The 23,499-nt window shown below is 38.9% G+C and overlaps 1 protein-coding gene across 1 annotated transcript; it reads left to right on the top strand.

Annotated features, from left to right (window-relative positions):
* The first annotated feature begins 13,271 nt into the window (after positions 1–13,271).
* On the top strand, positions 13,272–22,392 carry LOC134660116 (uncharacterized). Its single transcript, XM_063515820.1, has 8 exons — positions 13,272–13,386; positions 15,080–15,886; positions 16,607–16,725; positions 17,228–17,362; positions 18,646–18,760; positions 20,000–20,124; positions 21,037–21,150; positions 22,277–22,392. The coding sequence occupies exons 2-8, from the start codon at positions 15,116–15,118 to the stop codon at positions 22,356–22,358; spliced, it is 1,461 nt and encodes a 486-aa protein (XP_063371890.1). The 5' UTR covers positions 13,272–13,386; positions 15,080–15,115; the 3' UTR covers positions 22,359–22,392.
* The last annotated feature ends 1,107 nt before the right edge of the window (positions 22,393–23,499 follow it).

Here is a 23,499-nt window from a genome sequence, read left to right as displayed (position 1 = left end):
GTGCATACATATACAAAATACACTTAATTAGTCTTGATACCATTACCTATATGCAGCTATAATCAAATGAAACTAGCTCCTTAGTACTTACCTCAGAAAGCTGGGTAATACTAGAATTATTTCTTTAGCCGATAAGGACAAATACAAACTTAAACAACAGATAAAGTCCTTTATATATTGGTCGCATTGTTATTAGTTTTAATGAACTTTGCTCATATAAATGGGTTGTTGTACCTATAGCTACAAGTTTGGCCAATGAATATGGTTATGTGTGTATTTAAAGAGCTGAATAGATAAAAGTACCTATACTGAATTTCGTATATTGATGGCTAATTAAAATAAAGGGTTATAAATATATATTTTTTGCAGATATTTAATTACTTACAGTAACACTTACACCCGTGTGGAAATTATTAAATGAGCCTAATAGAATGCATTAGGTACATTAATTTTGTTCAGGTTATGGTGGTCTTGTTTATGTTTAAAGACCCTCTTTTCCGGTTTACCACACTGAGATACATCTGAGAGAAGACAACACAGCTATCGCAATTATTTATAAACCGGTGAAATGAAATACAGTATTTTTATGTCTAGGAACATTAGCAGTGGTGTGAAAAGAGACATTACAATATTCTACTTAAATGCTATATGTGCTTCAAGTGTCATAAGCTGATTGAGAGAAAATAATGTAAGATTTCAGATTTAACGAAAATTAAATTTGAAATTTCTTACAACATTTTGGAAATCCATATACCTACCGAGTTATTGGATATTATACAAATATCCTGGTGAAGTAACCCAGATGTTTTTTCTACATAAGTACTTAGATGCTTTTGCAAAAAATATTTTATCTATGTTTTCCTTCCAACTGAAACGAAATCTAAGGTATTAAAATTTAGGAAAAGTAGAAGGCATCAAGGCACGGTCATTGTAACTACTCAGTTTACGAAATATTTATATGCATACCTATGTACTTACATATAATTGTATAGATTTGCGCCCCAGCTCTCATATATAAAAGCATATTTTATTAACTGGTTTCAAGTTTCAACAGCGTTTTATCCTGGTTACCCTAGTGTTATCCAGGAAGTGCCATCAGCCATCACTGAAGGAGAAGAGGAAGAGGAGAAAGGAGTACAGTACAGTGTAATCCCTTGCGCCCTACACCGTCAAGCACACACACACACACACACACTTGAAATACTGGTGTATGTTATGTAAAAATAATTACATTAATTATTTTATGGCATCTGTTTCAGAAGTGCTTGCCGTTTTAATAGCATTACTTATGTAATGAGGGAGCTAGGTATAGATGTGTAAATAATTGTAAATCTGCTCTTGTGCTTTTATTGGAGAATAGGCTCTCCTCAAATGATAGAATTGAACACTTTATGAAGAACGTTTTTTCGATTACACAAAACTCAACCTTAAAGTGTGACCTAGTACCCTTAATCGGTCTTAAATTATTGATTAACAATGTCACCAACTAATGAAAATTATTCATTACAGTATTAAGAAAAAGTAAGAAATTACTTTATCACTTTTATTAGCTGTTGTGATTGTACACAACGTGCAAAACCCTGTCCTTGATAAAACATCAAACTTTACTGTTATTCTGATTGATAAATTTCAGCAACCCATGCTATCCATAGCATTATTTTTTTCAGGGAAAACACTAATTTTAAATTGAATGAGGTGTAAAACATTGATTACCTATATATAAATAATGAACAATAATATTCGTGATGGTAGTTATTAACTTGTTAGTGATTATTTATTGCCCTCAAAATCATGAAAAAATCACTTCCCAAACGATTTGTAGAGGGATTAAGTCAATTCTTAAAAGATTTATTTTTATTTTCACCACCTATTTAACCTGTTATGTGTTGGTGTCAACCGTAAATCGTTTAGGAGTTAATATTAGTGGAAGAAAAACATCAAGGTGGAGTGATTCTTGTACTTAATGATATTTCTCAATTTCATAATCATGGTTCCATCCAATAATTTTGGTAAATCCTTACTATGATAAATGAGAAAATAAGTGTTACTTAAAGGTGTAACCAGCAACACACTGCCAAGAGTTGCTTATACTTAGTTGTTGTATTCGCCAATAATTGCATCTCATGCTATCCTTTGATTTCTTTGATATTCCTATAATAATTAAGTTTTTATGTGGTATTTGGTGGTATAAATGAAAATACTTACCTATTACTAAATAAGGATCAAATTATTTTTGTTTCAACTATCTATATACTATACGATAGACAGTTTGATGAAATGATATCACTAGATCTCTAAATAATGTTGTAAACTAAATATACATACCTACCTATATTTTGGAAATAGTTACAGATAACTAAAAAGGTACCCAATTTAAAATGAAATAATAAATCATTGTTAATCAACGATTTCATTGTTATAATACAAAGCCAAAACAAACTTTGAATACTTATCTCTAAACATCTACATAGTTATATATCATTGAAGAAGTTTGTGCAGCGTAATAATAATTGGAAATTAAACGAACTTACCTGTAAGTGAAGTTCATTTCAATTATATTAGCTGCACAAACTTCGAAATGATAACCCATCCCACCCAGTACCCACGTTGTCCTGAGACAACCAGGGATTCGTGTACCTATAATCCCTGTCAAAGTTATGGTAATATTGGCTTTGCTGAATTGGGGGCCAAGTTGTTCCATCTATTGGCATATTCACTGCCAGCGTGAGCTACAAGCATAGCGGATACTATATGTTTTTTCCGCTTTGTAGCGATAAGTACCTAAGAATAGAGAACCCTAGCGGGCTACTGGCAGTGAAAGTGTTATGTCTTGGCTTGTTACTCTAAACTAAATGACATTGACAGTTGACAGCGCGGGAACCGTTCAACGTAGGAGTTACGTTCATAAATCAGATACATATTTTTAATTTTGGCTTTGCCTCTCTGTAACATTCATGGAATAGGCTAAAATGATAAGCGCGTACTACATAGTTATATATCATTTCGAAGTTTGTGCAGCTAATATAATTGAAATGAACTTCACTTACAGGTAAGTTCGTTTAATTTCCAATTATTTTACACTAATCTATACGAATTTATATTATGATCGCCAAGTAGGATAATAACAGTTGATTATAATTATACAAATGTCAAGCAATACACAATTTAAAAACCATTATTTTAAGCAATCGATTAATTAACTAAATTATTAACAATGTCAAATAAAATAAAATAAAACAAAACTATGTCAATATGGCTAAGCTAAGCACGGATATCTCATAATGATCGTCAAATTAAAATAAAATAAAATGAAAAACAGGAACATTAGGACAGGATTTTAGGAAACTATCACTTTAATGCCACTTTTTTAACCGAACTGCTTTATTTATTTGACTACCGCACTGCACCGCGACCTTGGTGCGCCGCACCCGTAAGTGATATAAAAATTTCGTCAAATTCGATACAAAAATAACGAAATTCTAGATGGCTACCGTTTCGTTTCATTTCAACTTCAGATTCGTGTTAAGGGGCCTCTCGGGTCCTCAGATATCGATTTTGACATATTTTGACCAAGATCGGGTTAAAAATAAAGAAATTCAAGATGGCGACCGTTTCGAGGAATTTTGACTTCAGATTCGTGTTAAAGGGCCTCTCGGGTCCTCAGATATCGATTTTGATCAAGATCGGGTTAAAAATAAAGAAATTCAAGATGGCGACCGTTTCGTTTCATTTCAACTTCAGATTCGTGTTAAGGGTCCTCAGATATCAATCAAGATCGGGTTAAAATTCAATAAATTCAAGATGGCGACCGTTTCGTCCCATTTCAACTTCAGATTCGTGTTAAGGGACCTCTCGGATCCTCAGATATCGATTTTGATCAAGATCGGGTTAAAAAAAGAAATTCAAGATGGCGACCGTTTCGTTCATTTTCGACTTCAGATTAGTGTTAAAGGGCCTCCTCGGGTCCTCAGAATCTTCAGATATCGTTTTCCTAAAAAAAACAATATAATGGCCATTTTTCAATTTTATAACTACCACCATCCAAACAGCACCCTAGTATTTGCGTCTCACATTTTGCTTATTGAGAGAGTGAGACGTAAAGCACATTGCACTAATTATAGTAAGAAGCAGGTCGGATATATCCGTGCAATGTTTTCCAGGAAGTTACATATTGTTTGATAAAGATGAACGAGTTACGTACCATAGGTAGGTTACCTAACGCGTACACGTACAGTCACCATCAGGTAAATAGGTATATCGGAGCGGCCGAGGTACCTACTCAAAAATATCTGAACACGCACGCCTTGACAATAGAGACGAGTTTAGGTATTTGTGAGCATCTTGGCCGCTCCGATATATCTGATGCCGACTATACACCGATTGGGTTGCAATTTGTTGGGATTCTGTGAAGACATAGATATAATACAGAGTGCTTCCTGTAACAGGAGCAATAAATTAAACTGTAGGCTGTACTCCTCAAACTGACCAACATTTGTTCAGCAACTTTTGAAAATAACTCAGGTTTTGATTTTTATTACACTTTAAAGTTTATTCTAAGACGCAATGTATTGCAAATTTTGTTATGTTTAAAGCGTGACAAGCAACGTCAATGTCAAACACACTGATGTCAGCGTACATTGAAGGCAATATTTATTTTGTATGAAAAAGAAGAAGTCTAAACTAGTCTAAAGGATTCATAATTTTTAAAAGTTGCTGAACAAATGTTGGTCAGTTTGAGGTTTGAGGAGTACAGCCAGGAAGCACCCTGTATATTGATCCTTTAAGGATGAATCACACTGAAACGGCCGCGGACGAGGCGTCTCCGACACGTAAGTATTCTATAGAAATTAGAAAGCATCGCGTGATCACCGATCATCCGTCATAGAAAAAGAAGTGTCGGAAACCTCGGCCCGGTGTGGTCCTAAAATTTTACAAGTATATAGTAATAGTTAAAATACATATACACTGTACAATATAAAGTATAGGTACAGTATCATCAAATATTACAATATTTTTCTACTCGTCGACTGCAATGCTTGAATTAAGACTTCGTATACCAAAGTGAAATCGCATACTTTTTTCACTATGGGACCCCAACTCAACTATAATATTAATTTCGGTACAGTTTAGTCAACTATAATATTAATTTCGATACAGTTTAGTCAACTATAATGAAATTGACCAATCGAAAGCGCGGAGCAAGTACCAGGGCCTCATGAGTTACGAGAAGGTGTCGTTGACCAACCGGCCGTGGGGCGCGGGGCGCGGGGGTCGGGTCGCGTACGAGTATGAATGAAGATATCGCGGCTGCTCGCGCATCTTAGCTGTATACTTTTGGTTTTTTTACCTACATATATGATTCTTCTACTAGTTTTAAGTATTTTTTTTTGTTGACTCGTAGAAAAAGTATTGTATACATTAGTGATATAATCAAGCTTTTCAATCTCGTACCTTACTTAGGCAACTCAGCAAGCTTCGTTGCCTAAACACGGTACTCGACTGAAAAGCTCTCCATTATATCACGATTGTATAAAATACTATTATAATTATGTCTATGACAATATCTGAAAAACGGTTTGTATCTAAATATATGTAGGTATTATTATGTAAGTAAACAGTTCGGGTACTGGCACAATAGTTCACTTGGGTCGCGATCTGAAAGTAAAATGAGCGTTGGCAAGTATTCGTAAGGCTGTAATAATTCAGGCAAACCAGACTCAGTGTGACCTTTGATAGAAAATAAAAGTTACAGCTTAATGTGTCAAGAGAAACTGGGAAATTAGTTGAGTAATGTTATATTTACATTTAATTAGTTTGCTGCGTGCTGCTTCGAAGTATTGGGTTTTAATTGTCATTACTAATGTTAATTTATTTGAACAAAAATAGACTAGTTAATGTACTTGAGGGTTAACTAAGGGTTCACGATCAAGATCACGGGCCTCTTAGCTAAATACCCTACCTATAAATGTCTAGGTACATGCCTATTCTTATCACTTATGGCTCATTTAGACGGCGCACGAACTAGTTTACGATTTCAGTTACATTGCGGACCATTGAGGTTACAACAATTCAGCCGACCGATCAAATGACGCAATGTAATGAAACTCGCATGCGAGATCTCGCACCGTCTAAATGAGATCTTGGTGCGATTAAGTTTCTTTAAGAGAAGAATCTATCACACCCAAGGTTGCATAGCCAAAATGACAATCTTTGATGGAAAATGTCAATCGAAACTTGAAGAATGTATGCAACCGTCATCCCACAGACTTGTCATTTTCGCGCTCGCGCTTGACAGACAGCTGAAGTGTGCGAAAGATCTCACATAGACAATTTACGCACACACTTGCATTTCATTTTTGGTCGCACTTTTGAAGATTGACAGTTGTTCTTGTCTATTCTAATTCTATGCGTCATCCCGATACATGTTTTCTATTCGTTGGTCGATGTATGTACGTTTGTCATCTTGGGTAACATAAATATGTTGCAACTTCGAAATATGTTTGCCCGAAGTTTCATTTTTCTAAAACCGTTAAAAATTCCGTACTATGGAAAAAGGCATCCTATAGAAACCATTGGTTTAGTTTAGGTTAGATTGGTGACCAGAGGGGTCACAAAATAAAGTTTTTAGAATAAACGCGTTCGGTCAAGTGAATGATAAAACATTTCGGGGTTTTAATAATCGGCTTCAAAGGTTTACGGAGATGAGATAGGTAACCGTTTTTTCTCTAACGCAGCGGTCGGCAACCCTCGGCCCGCGAGCCGGTCCGTGAACCTGTCACTTGCGGCCCGCGAGTCTCCCTGGCTATTTTGTATGTAATATTGACAAACGACAATGTCTCATTTTAAAGTCATAAATATTAACAAAGTGTTAACTACTATGTGGCCCTTGGCTGCTAAAAGGTTGCCGACCGCTGCTCTAACAGTTTCTAAGTTGTCACCAATGTCGCTTGACCCATTTAGGCAGGTGAAATAAGAAGACGCCGGCCACCGGCCCCGGACACGGGAAATGGCACGTGACGACACCGGCACGCAAGACGGGGGCACTGGCGCGGGCAGATCTTCGGTGTCTCGCTACATTGACATATATCTCAGGACTGGCCTTACGGGCAAATAATGGGGCATGAAGAAGAAGAAAGCATTTATTAGCACAATAACATTAACCTCAAAAACTAACAAAGAGAACACAAAATGAGAGGTTGCGCTAAATGGTCCTCACTCAGCTAGGTGTCACGGTATGAGCCACATGGCACATTCCGCGACGCTGATTTTCAGTAAGGCCCAGTGGATGGACTAGGTGGCACTCAGTAAAGGACACAATGTACTTACAAAAATAAGGGAAAACTTAAATAAAATTAACATTAACAATCAAATCAAATTACTCAAACAGCCCAGGGGGCCAGTACAGCGGTCTGACACCGCTACAATGCGATTGGTTGATGAGTTCGCATCACGCGCGCGATTGGTCGCAACTAGTTGCGTTAGTCTGCACGATTGGCTCGAGTTCGTGAGTGACACCGCTGAACTAGTACCATTTTTAGTGCCCGTAAGGCCCGTCCTGAGATATACGTCAATGTATATGGCCATATTAATTTAATTTTAATGTATTAAACTTAGATATTAATTAAAATTGGAAAAAATCACTGTCTTGGGTGGGACTTGAACCAACGACCACTGGATCACTGCTTTGCTTTGCCATTTGAGCTACCAAGACCGTACCCAATACAGCAAATATTTCCACCATATATAAGCCCTAGGGAGGCTCTAGCGACATCTACCGTACCTGGGTGCTGGATGGGTATATAGCGACATCTAGAGTGGTCATGGGTTCAAGTCCCACCCAAGACAGTGAATTTTCCAATTTTAATTTATTTCTAAACTTAATAGCATCATTCGCAGACGTTTCTGCTTGATACAAAATTAGTTTAATTTTTCAGTGTTGTAAATATATTTTCCGCACCGGCCCGAGGGTTGACTTGTAGAGAATGCCTTCTTGCATTAATTTCGCCTTTTACACATTTTTTACTGCGCAATAAGTTTAAATAAATTAATAAATTAGCAAGAATGACTTCTGAGTGACACCACAAGATGTAATTGCTATTTATTAACTTTAATTAATAGGTAGCATTCTTGAAATAACTGCCTAAGTTTGACCTGCCCTTGATGTAGGTAAACAATAGTACGGTAGTAACTGTGGGACCACTCATAGATTTGAGATACGAACATTGACGTATAATATCTAAGGACGGGCTAATGGGGCACTAAACATCGTACTAGTTCAGCGGTGCTACCCACGAATTCCAGCCAATCGTGCAGTCTAACGCCACTAGTTGCGACCAATAGCGCGCGTAATGCGAACTCGTCAACCAATCGCGCGCGTGATGCGAACTCATCAACCAATCGCGTTGTAGCGATTTCACACCGCTGTACTGGCCCCTGTCATGCCTCATTATTATTGCCCGTAAAGCCAGTCCCTAGATATCTATGTCAATGGATACGAAAGACTATGAGCTTAGTTTGGAACAGTTAGTTTAAATGCAGACAAAAGTACATAATAAGCTAGTTAATAATACAATATATTATAATATGATTATTATGCCATAATGGTTGATTGTTAACTAAGGGATGAAACGCACGCAATTCGGTCGAGGTAGTTTGGTGCTCTAAAGCAGTGGTGTAACTATGGGCCCGATCCGGATTTTGAACTAGACATCTATTAGATGTCTATTAGACATCACCAAGATACGACAACGATATTTTTAAGATCTAGCCTGTCAAATTTGACAGTTCCGCGATTCTGGAGATACTCTTGAACGATTTCCACAAGATATTATTAGGTACGATATTTTAACATAAAAGTGACATTTGTTGCCCGAATTGAGCTGCAAAAGAGAACTAGTTGAAATCTAAACTACAACGGATCTAGTACATATCGTATCGTTCTCTAGTCTAGAACGGATCTTGTTTTCCGAATACCGCGGTATATATGTATGTACATACAATGTTTTTTGACTATCTTGTAATCTGAAAAGTAACACTAAAACTAAAAAGACTGGTAAATCCTGATTCATTAATCGTAAAAAGAACACTGATGTCAACCACATTTATATAGGTAGGTACCTAATCGGGGAATATTCCCATTGTCTTATTGTCTACGACGCCCCATTTGTCCCCAAATAACCTAGTTTACGGTACCTTATTTTCGAGGGAATAAAGAACACTTTTTCCGCTAAGCAACCGCCCTGCTGCGGACTGTACCTTCTTAACTGTTACAAAAATAACTGTAATTTTTATGTCTAACTAGTAGTTAGTCATAAAAATGACAGTTAATTTAGTAACAGTTAAGAGGGTCGTTAACAAGTATTAAGGTATGTTGGTCGTGTGAATATCTCTCAATCATGCCATGAATCTGTCCTCAGGCGTCATTATTTTTAATAACTACATACTTAACGTGTTAATTACGCTATTCGTGTTATGACTATTGTGATTCCTTCCTAAGCATTATCTTTTATAGCACAAAGGCTTTCTATCTTAGGCATTTGTCAGTATGTTATTTATCTTCAATTACTTTGGTATTTAAATCATTTCTTTCTCGCAACAACAATGTGTATTAGCACGTATTAGGTACCTATAAAGTTAGACCACGCTAAGTTGGCAGCGATTTTGATACACCAGACTGTGCAAGTGTTATTTTAAACTTCAAACTTCATGAAATTATGACTTTTACCAATTACTTAACACTTGCACAGTCGGTGCTATCAAAACCGCTACCAACTTAGGTTTGTCTGACTCTCGAAATTTCACAGATAAAAGTTAAAATATATTATCAACAATACTCCTAGTTTTAGGGTTCCATACCTCAAAAGTAAAAACGGAACCCTTATAGGATCACTCGTGGGTCTGTCTGTCTGACCATTAATTATCTCCGAAACTACTGGGTCTATAATTTTCAAAAAAATGCACAAAATAGTTCTTTACCTATAGATGACAGGAAAATCTATTAGAAATGTGCAGTCAAGCGTGAGTCGGACTTATGTACGGAACCCTTGGAACGCGAGTCCGACTCGCACATGGCCGGTTTTTCTCTTAAACATCTCCTCCGTTAGGGCTCATTTAGACGGCGCGCGAACTCGTCTACGATTGCGGACCATTGAGGTTACATCAATTCAGCCGACCGATCAAATGACGCAATGTAATGAAACTCGCATGCGAGTTCTCGCACTGTCTAAATGAGCCCTTACTTAGTACCTATTCCATGGAAGCCTCTTTCCCTTTACATTCTCACGTCACTTAGTCCGTCACGCTCCGCACACGTCACGGAGCCGTCACGGTGCTGAGCCCTAATGCTCATCTTGTCTATGGGAAAACGTGCTTAGGCTCAAGAGTAGTACCTAGATGACCTAGATCCAACTGTGGCTCCGTGAGCTGTAGACCTCGCGAAAAGCTTGATAAAAAATAAGTTCAAAAACGAAAACCACAACAAACTCCTGCAATAATGCTGGTTTCAGTGGTTTCGAATAGTACCTTAAATGATAATGGCAAAGGCTACATGTGACTTCTATCAGGCGTGGCTCACTCGCTACAAGTACCTACAAGTACATGCGGCCCACACCAATTTTGGTGCCTAGCCATAGTAGTTGCCGCGCACCGCTACGGAACGGACGCCTGGTCGCGCCTGCCACCTAGCGGTCATAGGTGTACCACTGTACCTATCTGTCGTAACAGACGCGTTTCGTTAGAGAGTGAATCTTCTGTACCTAGTACTATTATTTACTCTGTGCTTCTATGTAAAAATATGTCTGTGGTTAGCAGTTAGTAATAATTTTAGTTATGTAACAGTACATAAACGGTGGTAAATGAGGCAACGGTAGACACGATGGTTAGGTTCGCAAGACTAGGACACAGACGCAGTCTAGATTTCTCGATAAGTTGTTTTACAACTGTTGTGTTGTGACTTTCAATGATTAGGTACTTCTGATTTACCTAGGTAACTTACTACCGTATTCGAACTTCAAGATATTCACAAGAGACGACACGTACTAGATCCATTCTAGATACGTTATAGTTTAGATTTCAACTAGTTCTCTTTTGCAGCGCAATTCGGGCAACCAATGTCACTTTTACGATAGATCGTGTTAGATATCTATTAGATGTGAATTAGATCTCTAAGTAATATCTTGTGGAAATCGTTCAAGAGTATTTCCAGAATCGCGGAAATGTCAAATTTGACAGGTTAGATCTTAAACATATCGTTATCGTATCTTGGCGATGTCTAAAAGATATCTGATAGATGTCTATTAGAAAATCCGAATCGGGCCCTTATTCTTTTATACACACAGCTTGGGTACGGTGACAGCTATCTTCTCTATACACCTTAAAACGAAACAATGTATTGAGATGACGACTGTCACCGTACCCAAGCTAGAGCCGAACCAAGTTAACTCTGCATGCCATTTGCAATGAAAAAGTGTGGCCATGTCATTATTAATGTCAAATTTCTATAAAATATGACCATTATAATGACACTACTTCACTTTGTTCTGTTGAAGTCGGTGCAAAGTTAGCCGAAACGGACTCTAATTCCATTTTTCGTGTTAATGTAATTTTTCTGATTTTGTTTTTTTTTCGCTTGCGTACGGTCACGTCTGAAAATATCAATACGGACAAAGTGCCAAAAATATGTATGTAGTATGTACTACCTTATATGGCCAATAAGGTGTTGTACCTATACATATTTTTGGCACTTTGTTCGTATCGATATTTTCAGACCTGACTGTATTTATAAGAGCGACTTGCACCATCCCACTAACCTGAAGTTAAGCGGTTAAACCGTTAACGCAGTGTCAAATTGTACTGGTAACCAAGATAACTCCAGGTTTAACCGGTTAACCCCGGGTTAGTGAATGGTGCAAGTGGCCCTTATATACTGTGTGATTTCTAAATTGCGTTTGCAGCAACCAAGTTAACATTGAATCTATCATTTCAGCAAGATGTTCCACTACGAATACGAGAAACGTCCGCCTTCTGCGTCCTCCTGCGCAAGCCGCGCCACGACCACCACCGAATACAGCCGATCTTGCCCCAGCGAGTACCGGCGAGCGCTACCAAGCGTAGAGCGAGCGAGACGACCATTACCGCCGACACCGAGCGCTTGTAGACTGCCTACGAAGACCTCGGTGAGATGATCTTTATATTATAGATACTATACTGTCTATACTACAGCCGAACTTAACCCATCGAGTATAGTTAAGATATGCCGAGTGCATACCGAGTTAACAACGAGCGCTTGTAGAATGCCTACTACCAAGACTTCTGTAAGCTAATGTTTACAGTATTAATACTAATGAACAGTCATCAGCCAGCAACATCGAGAGGTTTTGGCGGACGCCAGACGCTCTCATATACGGGTATTACATTTTTAGATTTCGGTTATGTAAGGGTTGTTTAGGGACAATACTATAAACATGAAATGTTGGTGGTTTTGCTCTCATTTGGTGAATTTGTACATACAATTGAGCAGCTGAGGTGCTCCAACATATGGGAACAACCAGTTTAAAAATAACGTCTTGATAATATAGGAGATGTTCAGATATTTGGGTACATTTATTTGCTGGCTATCACATAAAAAAAATATCTTGGCCAATTGTCACCTCTTTTTTAATTTTTATTTACTTTAGGTACACAAAACCCTTAAATACAACATTTTCTTTAAAACTTCGCCGAACTGCATGACAGTTTGTAGGCTAAAATAAACACTCAACTCAACTCATCAACCAGTGTAAACTGATCTTTATTCTTCTGTTTTGTTTAGGTCCCGTTGAAGGTGTGGATCATAGCCAGCGCGTCCTGCTTCGCTGTGTGCGCTGTGCTAGTGCTCGCCACCGTGGTCGTCACTCGGTGGGGCTACGGGAATCAGGTCTACGAGACCCCGGTATGTTCACTGTGGAATAAACTGTCTTGTTCAGGTCCCGTTGAAGGTGTGGATCATAGCCAGTGCCTCCTGCTTCGCTGTGTGCGCTGTGCTAGTGCTCGCCACCGTGGTCGTCACTCGGTGGGGCTACGGGAATCAGGTCTACGAGACCCCGGTATGTTCACTGTGGAATAAACTGTCTTGTTCAGGTCCCGTTGAAGGTGTGGATCATAGCCAGTGCCTCCTGCTTCGCTGTGTGCGCTGTGCTAGTGCTCGCCACCGTGGTCGTCACTCGGTGGGGCTACGGGAATCAGGTCTACGAGACTCCGGTATGTTCACTGTGGAATAGTCTTGTTCAGGTCCCGTTGAAGGTGTGGATCATAGCCAGTGCCTCCTGCTTCGCTGTGTGCGCTGAGCTAGTGCTCGCCACCGTGGTCGTCACTCGGTGGGGCTACGGGCATCAGGTCTACGAGACCCCGGTATGTTCACTGTGGAATGAACTGTCGTCCGCGGTATTTCCGAACCAATACGATTCAAACCTTCAAGAGCGGACTCCCATCTTAAAGGCCGCTGTTTAGGGTAGGAACAAGCTTTGCGGCCTAGCCAAGGTGACAATCGCTTGAGCTTTGCCATCGAATCGCTTTGTGTCTCTCTATCACTCTTCCATATTAGTGTGACAGTGATAGTTGCGTTTCGTTCGCTACGGAGCGTTAGCGATTGGCATGTTGTCTACGAGGCCCAATTCGTTACCTAAAGAGTGCCCATGCAAGCGTGGCGTTGTTTAATAAAGTATCCATAATGGTACACACATAGTAAAGTGGTACCCACGCGTAATGGTACGCATAATAGTACCGTAATAGTCCATCATTTGGCGACGTATATATGCTTCGGTGCGTTCTCAGGAAACTGTTATTACAGTAGAAAGCTTACGCTCTTCCGATCTTTACTCGCAATCAACGTTCTCAAGGCTTCGCAAGGCTCTTATCATAATTTTTATACAATTTCGTGACAGACAAGCAAACGTACCGCCTAATGCTAATGGGAAGCAGTTACTGTAGTTTTTACCTCCCGTCTACCAGCTACCGCGCTACCATCCCTTTTTCTCCCTGTAACAGGGGTGGTCTACCAAGCTTCCGACGGTCCAAAGTAGGTCACAAACCTAAAGTAAAATATAATATGTACCGTAAAATGGGGTGAGTAGGGTTCGCGGGGAGAGTTGGGTTATGAAAGGGGAGAGAAGGGATGAAAGGGGGGTGAGATGGATTTCTAGGGTACTGCTACAAAAATAATGTATACTTATTCCAATTTAAAATGGAGCTATATATAGTAATACTCATAATAAAAAAAATCGATCCAACAATCTTCCAAAATCACCTTTGTATGAAATTCCATCTCACCCCAATTACGAGGGACTACGGGGTGAGGTGGAATTTCCTGTTTTAAACAGGAAAGTCAAAGTCAAAGTTATGAAATGGAACTACGCAAAATAAAATAAAAACTAAAATACAAACGTCCGGAACACTTATTATATACACCATTCAGTTTGCATATGTAAAAATAAAATGTTATCGAGGTTTGAATGTCAGTTTTGCCCCTACTCACCCCATTTTACGGTATATTTACTTAGTGTTATGGTCTTCGAATGGGACATTAGTTACCTTAATATACCTATAAAAGCAGGTTAATGGTTTTTGCAGAGGTAAAGGGTGAAGATCTTTTTACTGAACTAAATGGCACTTTTAAATGACCATTAGAACCTACATATATTTTCTTTCTGCATAAAAAGGTTTAGAAATGGTAACTTAATACACACATACAATTTAATTTTTAACAGTTCACACAAACAGATAGGTATTTTACTGCTAGAAAACAATAAGCAAAATCCCTTTTCCTCACAACGCACACTAAAAAAAATCGCTGCCCACGCAACTTATTACCTATCAGTTCACATGTATGTATATTTTTTATATTGCGTACTTTATATATTCCCGCCGCTGCGGTGAAAAAATTGATGTGTTAGAGAGACCAATGTTTTTCAGTCTTTTGAGCTGTCGTTACTCTCAAGATTATAATCTAATATACTCATCTGACGGGAAGGTTCTCAACAACTTTATTCTTTGTCAAATAACTCGTTTAGAATATTCTCATTTTATTTTCCTTTAATTTTTACAGGAACCAATATATTCTCAGCCAATTCTGCAGCCGAGAATGCTACCAACAACTACCGAATCAGAGCTGTCCAACATTGACAACGACAGTTCAGAAGAACTAGAAAATGATATCCAATTCCCGATCTTAGAGAAGCTATCCATATTCAAAAACATAGTTGCGAATAGAGATAAGAAAAAAAACCATAGTCTCCTAGCAAAACCTCAAATGCATCCAGTGCATGATATTATACACCATGCCGAACGAAAGATTGAAAAGAAGGATCACGCAAAAATGCTAGACGCAACAGAAGTTGCAGTCACAGAAAAGAAGGATATACCTGACTTTAAACCTACTCTACCTGATGTTTTCATTAACAAACAAGATATCAAACTTCCGGATGGTTATGTAGCAGTTTTAAAAAAAGACGAAAATGATTTCTACGAAGAATATTACAATGACGAGAATCTATATGACGATTATATGCAAAGCAATACAATGACCAGTTATTTAATAGAAAAAGTTCAAGATCTACACGATTGGATAGTTTCAGATCCTGACTTTGAGGTTGCTGGTAATTATTCAAAGAAAATTAAGTCTGGTAATGATTTTGGACAACTTTTAAAAGCACTGAACGAGAGTTTGATAGAAGGGAATGTAAGCATAGTGATGAATAAACTCAAGGATATATACTTTGGTGATAATTATACTAGTACGAATCATAGTAGGACGATTATTTCGAGCAACAGTACGGATTTACTGTCGTTTGGGATTCTCACGTTGGATGTGATGTTGCTACATAATATTCAGTTGATGGCGTGGGAGAATCAGGTAAGCATTAATACACTTAGCATATAATGTCTGTGAAGTTATACATTTAGCTTTATCATAACTGTATGTTTTGTTAAGACCTTGAAGTTTGAGTGGCATTTTAAAGTGTGCAGCCTAAATGTTATCAACTTGAAACTTTCATTACTTTCATTCAGCCAGTTGTGTTTTCGGTATCGTTTCTGACTTTGATCAGACCTAGACTAGGCTCAGCGACCGGGCAGTTGAACTTGGTCTAGAACTGTAGCTGGGAGTTGGAATGGGATTAGGAATAATCCTGCGAGTGGGAATTATAAAGTCAGCACTCGCAGCAAAAACTTACTTTGCTCTCAGGGACCTTATTCGACAAGCGACGTTTGACGTATCGTGTTGAACTCCCGTTGAATCTGAACAATCCTGTGTCAAAATTTTACTAAGTTAGGTGACAACCAATCCAAACCGTTATAATCTTAGTAGTAATAAAACAAAGTTGATATTTGTTGAATTATTGGTTGTACCCAATGATGAAATCCGCACTTGATGAACATGCGATTCATTCAACTGTTGAATTGAAGTGGACGCAAAATCTGACAGTTTTACATGTCGAATATAAATAGGTTCCCTGGTTGCACAAATATAAATAGGTTCTATACAGCTGAACGAAACCACATTCACACGAATAAAGTCCAGTTTTGAATGAAAAATAAAAAAGCGAGGTATTTTATTATATAATTGTTATTACAGGAAGGTGTTCGAAACAAGATGCTGAAGGACCCAGACGTGTTTGCGTTCAACGCGCTGTTCCTGGACCCCAGCAAGGTGGAGTCCAAGCAGAATGAGATCTACAACACTGCCGCATTCTCGTAAGTTTAATATCATCTTCCTCGCGTTGTCCCGGCATTTTGCCACGGCTCATGGGAGCCTGGGGTCCGCTTGGCAACTAATCCCAGTAATTGGCCTGGGCACTAGAGAAAAGATATCACGTGGAATCAAGAATTTTGTTTTGAAGCGGGAAAGCCAAAAACAACAATATTATACTCAAAAATTTAATCAGATCAAATATAAATCCGCTCTATTTTATTTCTATATATAAGTGATAAGCAGATTTTTACGATGCCTGTTTCTGAGAGATAATCTTGAACATATATATACGCAATACAGAAGAAACGACATTAGACTTGCTTAGCGTATAAGTCCCGCATCATAATTATCACGTGATCTTGTGGCAGGGGGGAGGGGGTTGCGTTAAAATCACCAAATATCACCAAGGGGTAGGGGGGGTCAAAAATAGAACTAATATGATCACATGATTTCTGAATGACCGCAAATCATAACTAAATCTTATCATCTTATATATTTTTCCAGTAAACGCCAGAATGTTCGTCAAGAGAGCGTGGACGAGTTTGACGTCGGCAAGAACCTGCTGGAGAACGTTCTAGAGGTTGGCATGAGCACGGCCCGGGCCGCCATACATCTCGGACGAGCTTACAAGAACACGAAGTAAGATGCATGCTGCCGGGAATGGCCACAGCCTAACTAGTAACTAGAAGATTGTTTATCCACGATCAAAAGCGCAACGAAAATCGAAATGATGTCAAGTGTTAAGAGGGTAGTGGACTAGCGGACGACCCCTTCTGTACATAAACGTAGTCCGTATTTACCTCCCTGGACGAATGGAAAAATGTTTTCTTTGGTCTTAAGTGTTTTAAGTATGGAATTCGGAATTAATATGAGATTTTATGAATTTATTGCCTTTTATAACATCTTTTTAGTATTTCCGCTATTTCGTTCGTTTTGGTGCATTATTAATTTATTAGGCTACAAAAAACCAAAAGTACAGTCACGTTTTGCATTTGTTTCGAATTCATCAAAATGCCTTGTGTATGGATGTAGTACGAGGGATGTTTTAATCCCCGACCCAAAAAGAGGGGTGTTATATGTTTAACATTAACAGATTAACGGGCGTTTTTTTTTTTTGTTGTCCCAAACACTTTTTTTTCAAATTTGGGATTTTATATGTTATTTCTACTCAGAATCACGAGCTCTTTCTATCCTAATAGGAGAAAAAAAGTGTCCCAAAATGTCCATACATTATTCGATCTTTACATTACGCGACCACCATACAAAGTCTATGAAAAATGGTGACGGAATAGAAATAAAAACCTTAGGACACTTTTTTTCTCCTATTAGGATAGAAAGAGCTCGTGATTCTGAGTAGAAATAACATAAAAAAACCCAAATTTGAAAAAAAAGTGTTTGGGACACCAAAAAAAAACGCCCTAACACCAATGTATGCCTGTCTGTCGGTCTGTCTGTGGCATTGTACCTCTCCAACGGAACGACCGATTTGGATGCGGTTTTACGTGATAGCGAGTTTCCGGTTCTTAGCCATGTTTGATAGAAATCGCTCCAGCAGTTTGAAGAGTATCAGCTCTTTTCCAAAATGATGTAAAGCATCTTTGGCATGAATTGAATTTTTTGGCATATACATACATACATATAATCTCGCCTATTTCCCGGAGGGGTAGGCAGAGGCCACGGATTTCCACTTGCTACGATCCTGACATACCTCTTTCGCTTCCGTTACTTTCATAACACTCCTCATACACGCTCGCCGGTTTAGGGTGCTCTTGACCTGGCCTTTCTTCAGGATTTCCCCGATCTGATCGGAAAAAGTCCGCCGAGGTCTGCCCCTTCCAACTCCCTCATATGTAGCGTAGTATTAATTTTAAAATGTTTTCATTTATTAGTTATCCTAAGTAATAATTGTTATATTTTGACAGAATGGTCCTCAACCAGATATCGAACCGCGACGCCCTGAACTCCAACATCCAGCAGCAACTTTCTAGAGACATCGATGGCAACACGCATGCGCTAAATCATCTGAGCAGTCAACAGGTCAGATTGTTGTTCTAAAAGGTGTGCAAAACGTGATACGTTTCTGCACTACAGCATTTTAGGTTCCAATTGTTTTAAGATATATCAATTGAAATTTGGTTTTAAATGGATTTGTTATACAATTTCCATTCTGATTTTTAACTCTCCATTCCATAAATAACGATTAACCTAAATTGTTAACCTAAATTGTAAGTAACCGCGAGAAACAGTACCTATAAAATGTATACTCAGTCATGTTTTTTAAAATCATATGCAAATATACTTTCCTCGTATTCGAAATGAAAAATAGAGATACTGCGTTCGAGCACCAAACTGCCTCGGCAGAAATGAGTGCCTTTAACGGCACGGGTGAGCGGGGTGCGCCGCTTTTACATAAAAAACGCTCACGCCCCACCCGGAAAACGCGCCTTTGTGCCGAAGCCTTTAGTTAACAATCTACTATAGAAACATATACCTAAATCACTATCACTCCGCCTTATAAAACAAAGTCTCCCGCCGCGTCTGTCTGTATGTTCGCGATAAACTCAAAAACTACTGGACGGATTTTCATACGGTTTTGACCAATCAATAGAGTGATTTTTTAGAAAGATTTAAGTGTATAATTTATTAAGGTTTTGTGTGACCCGTGCGAAGCCGAGGCGGGCTTTGGTTAGCGTTGGAATAGCGGTTAGGAGGTCTGCTTTATTGATATTAACATAAAATATACTGAACGAAAATAGAGTTTACTTAGACAAAAATTAACTCTTGCATTTTGCTCTTAGAAAGCACTATTTGGTGAGTGGAATTGCGGAGAAATCAACTCCTTTTACTTTTAAATCATATAATTTGCTTCACAGTCGATTTCATTGGCATCGTCATGATATGATGATGAGATCCCGGACAAATCGAGGAAACTCTTCAAGTATTAAAGGCACACCTTTGTGCCTCTGCTCTTGATAAAGATTAGGAATTTCCATTTGGAGTTGAAACTCTAGGTCCATGGGGTCCCAGCGCGCATAAGTTGTTCGCAGAAATCGCGAAGCGTCTGGTTGACGTAACGGTGACCGAAGAGCTGGCGGCTACCTCGCACAACGTATCAGCATTGCGATACAGCGAGGAAATGTCGCCAGCATCCTTGGTACAGTGCCTCAAGGGCCTATTTTAGATTTAAGCTAGATTTTAAGTTCTTTTAGTACTGTATATATCTTGTTTGTAAATAAATGATTATTTCTTAGTATTTAAATGTGTTTATCATGGCAGGCAACGCAAACGAACGCTCAGGGCACCTACACAGAGCTAGACTGCGTGTGGCTGCTGTACTGCAGAAACTTGGCGGCTACTGCCAAGCTAAACGCACCTCTTGCCACCATGGCCAGGATAAACGGGTGAGTTGGAGATATACCTGCCTCATTTTATATTATAATATCTGGGAGACAGTATGCAAAGAAGGAGCAGGAATTATGTACTGAAAATTATACTGAACTGAAGAGTGAAGATCACTCAAGAAATATATATATACAGGGTGGCCAAATAAGAGGTATACACTTTATTTTTGAAATTTTATTCTATAAAACATAAAAAATATTATGTATTCCTTGTTAAATATAATATGTAGGGTCAGCAATTACACATGGAAAATAATGTCAGACAAATGCCCACCTCTAGCAGCTATGGCAGATGCGAACCCTTTTCATCGCGTTTTTCATCACTTTTTCACACATTTCTGGCGTTATCTCAGCGACAGTGTTTCGAATATTTTGTATTAATTGCTGAAGGTTCGTTGGCCTATTAGCATAGACACGTCCCTTTAGATAGCCCCACAGAAAAAAATCAGGAGCTGTTAAATCAGGCGATCTAGGGGGCCAGTCAATGTCACCGTTTCTCGAAATTAATCGACCGGGAAACGTTATTTTTAATGTTTCTATTGTAACTCGTGCCGTGTGACACGTGGCCCCGTCTTGTTAAAACCACATGTTTTCCAAGCCCAATTGCGTCACTTGATTCGAGAAAAAATTGTTTATCATCTCACGGTAGCGATCTCCGTTCACTGTAACAGCATCAACCCTAGCATCTTCAAAGAAATTAAAACACGTTGTTCCGTCGTAAAACGCTCCATAATAAATTTGCCGTATCTACACAAACTAATTTTCATGCAATAACCGTCATATTTACCGCCAAAATAAAATGGCGGCAAAAAAAAGTTGTATACCTCTAAGTATTTTATGTAACTCTTACTGTCTCCTCCATATATTGTTTACGTCGATACCTATGTCACTGTTTATTTTATTTTATTATAGTATCGCGCTCCGAATGCTGACGGGGGAGCTGCCGGCGGACAAGGCGTTGGACACGATGGTGTACGAAGCGCTCACTGGCTGGACGGAGCTACGTTGTAACGATATGTTTCCAAGGTAGGTATAGTCCGTAGATCGGAAGCTGGCCCCGAACGGCTAATCCTTTGTCTATTGTGTTAAGTAAAACCGCACGTGCCTGCGAAAAAAGGGTAAGCCGGCACTCAGTAACCGTAGTCTTGGGTGGTCCCTGCCACACAAGAAATGGCAAATTATTTTTCCATTTGTTCATTTTGTACCTTATTGCAATCTCCATAGAGTGGTAATTCAATAACCGGTAAAAACGGCCCAACTATTTTTTTAGGCAGGTAAGAAGCACGTGCGGTTCCACTTAACAATAGACAAAGAATAAGCCGTTCGGGGCCTGTTCCGAATCGACAGACTATAACTTCGCGCATTTGAGCGGGTGCACGCACGCGGGTAGGATCGCCGGTAAAATCCGTCGCTCGCGTCCGCGCCATTCAGCCTTCTACCCTCTACAGTGCCTTGATCTGACCGATCCACTGACGATCCAACCTCTAGACTGAGCTTAGGCCAATTATTTCATGAAACCGATGCTGCCAAAAATACGGGGGTGCGGGGGGACGAGGTGAGCGAATCCCGTGCCGTGATTGGTCCGTTCAAAGACACGGACCAATTACGGCACGGGATTGACTCGAAGATGGAGTAACGCTACCGTATGTGTGGCAGAGGGGGTAGCGCGACTATGTTATGTCTAGAGGTTGGATTGTCTGTGGACCGATATCCTTCACGATGTGACCTTTTACTGCCTCGACCCAAGTGAACGAGCCTGTCCAACTTGCTCCGTGTCCCCACCACCTACCTTTACCGCCCGTACTGGAAGCGAGGACCTACAACTATAATAATAGAAGAAAAAACACCTTCCGTGTTGCCAGCAGTATTATGTTATTTTCCCAACTCCCGGGGCATCGTTATAATGTTGCCAGTAGTACAATTAGTATTTAACTGCTATAAGATGGTCGAGCATATCTTGTCAGTAGAAAAAGGCGGCAAATTTGAAAAATGGAGGCACGAAGGGATATCGTCCCATAGAAAATTAAAATTTCGCGCCTTTTTCGACTGGCAAGAATTGCTTGACCATCTATATAATTATATCTTAAATGTAAACAACATAAATCAATCATGAGTATCATGACACTATTATACCAGTTTTTTTGTTCATTAGGTGCAGCAACGTAAATCCAGCGACCGTTGTATTAGACACCATCTTGCAGCCAATGAGAAAATCGCAAGCCAACAGAGTGTAGTAATATGTTTAATATTTACCATAAAGTGTACAAGATATATTTTATAGCAAACTTCAAAAACTAAGTGTGAGGTTTCAGATATGACTGGTTACATACCTATACATATACACTAGGTATTTAAAGTTATGTGAATAGATGGCAGCACCAATCTCTCTCGCTATATCGAATCCCGTAAGGTATTCGCATACGAGGTGCTCGCTCTTAGAGTTAGTCAACGACGCCTAAGCGCCGCTTGCGCCGTCCCACTAACCCGGGGTTAACCGGTACGATTAAACCGCTAACCCAGTGTCAAATTGTACTGGTAACCATGGTAACTGCAGGTTTAACCGGTTAACCCCGGGTTAAGTGAATGGTGCAAGTGGCCTAAAGTCTTTCTAAGATGGCATATATATATGTACTTAGTCGAGAAATTGGGACCGATTCCGCCGTGGCGAAGTGGCCTAGGGGTTCAAGGCAAGACGTTAGCTAAAGACGCCGGTTCGAATCCAGCCTTCAGCACTGGACGGTTTCGTCACTTTTTATATATATGACATATTTTTCAGTTTACTATTTAAATTTATTAATAAAGAAGTACAAGCACGTATTATCTTTCTTACCAACATATCTATAATCTATATTATAATGTTAGATAATAAGAATCATGCTCAAATTATGTGTAAGATTTATATTTACCTAAGTATAAAAAATGGGCTATTATCAATTAGAAAACATGCAACACCTAGTGTTAAATTTCGCATACATACTTGAAAAGTTTATAAAAAACCAATGAAATAATTGTTGTAGATGGTTATAATGGTTATATTATACAAAAGCATTTACAAGTGTATTCGGGTATTTCCGAATGAACGATAGTCGCGGATAATTCCGAAAGCTGACTCTTACTACAACGGAAAATGAGTGATTTTACAATGACTTTCGGGATTACCCGATTTCCGGAATTACCCGAATAAACCTTGTGTAATATATTTATAGACGAAATATATTATATCTAATTTTAAGAGACGACTGTTGTAAAGAGGCTTATTTTTTAGTAGTTTAAGCAAAATTTTCTGACCGCAGACTTTTATCTTACAAGTCCCAGTGAATTAAAACATATACATAGGTAGGTACCTTATGGCGGTTGGCGCTTACGCTATTATGA

The sequence above is a fragment of the Cydia amplana genome, chromosome 26, assembly GCF_948474715.1.
Source record: "Cydia amplana chromosome 26, ilCydAmpl1.1, whole genome shotgun sequence".
Classification (NCBI taxonomy): Eukaryota; Metazoa; Arthropoda; class Insecta; order Lepidoptera; family Tortricidae; genus Cydia; species Cydia amplana.
Note: the sequence above shows the minus strand (reverse complement) of the source record. Positions and strands in the feature narration are given on the sequence as shown.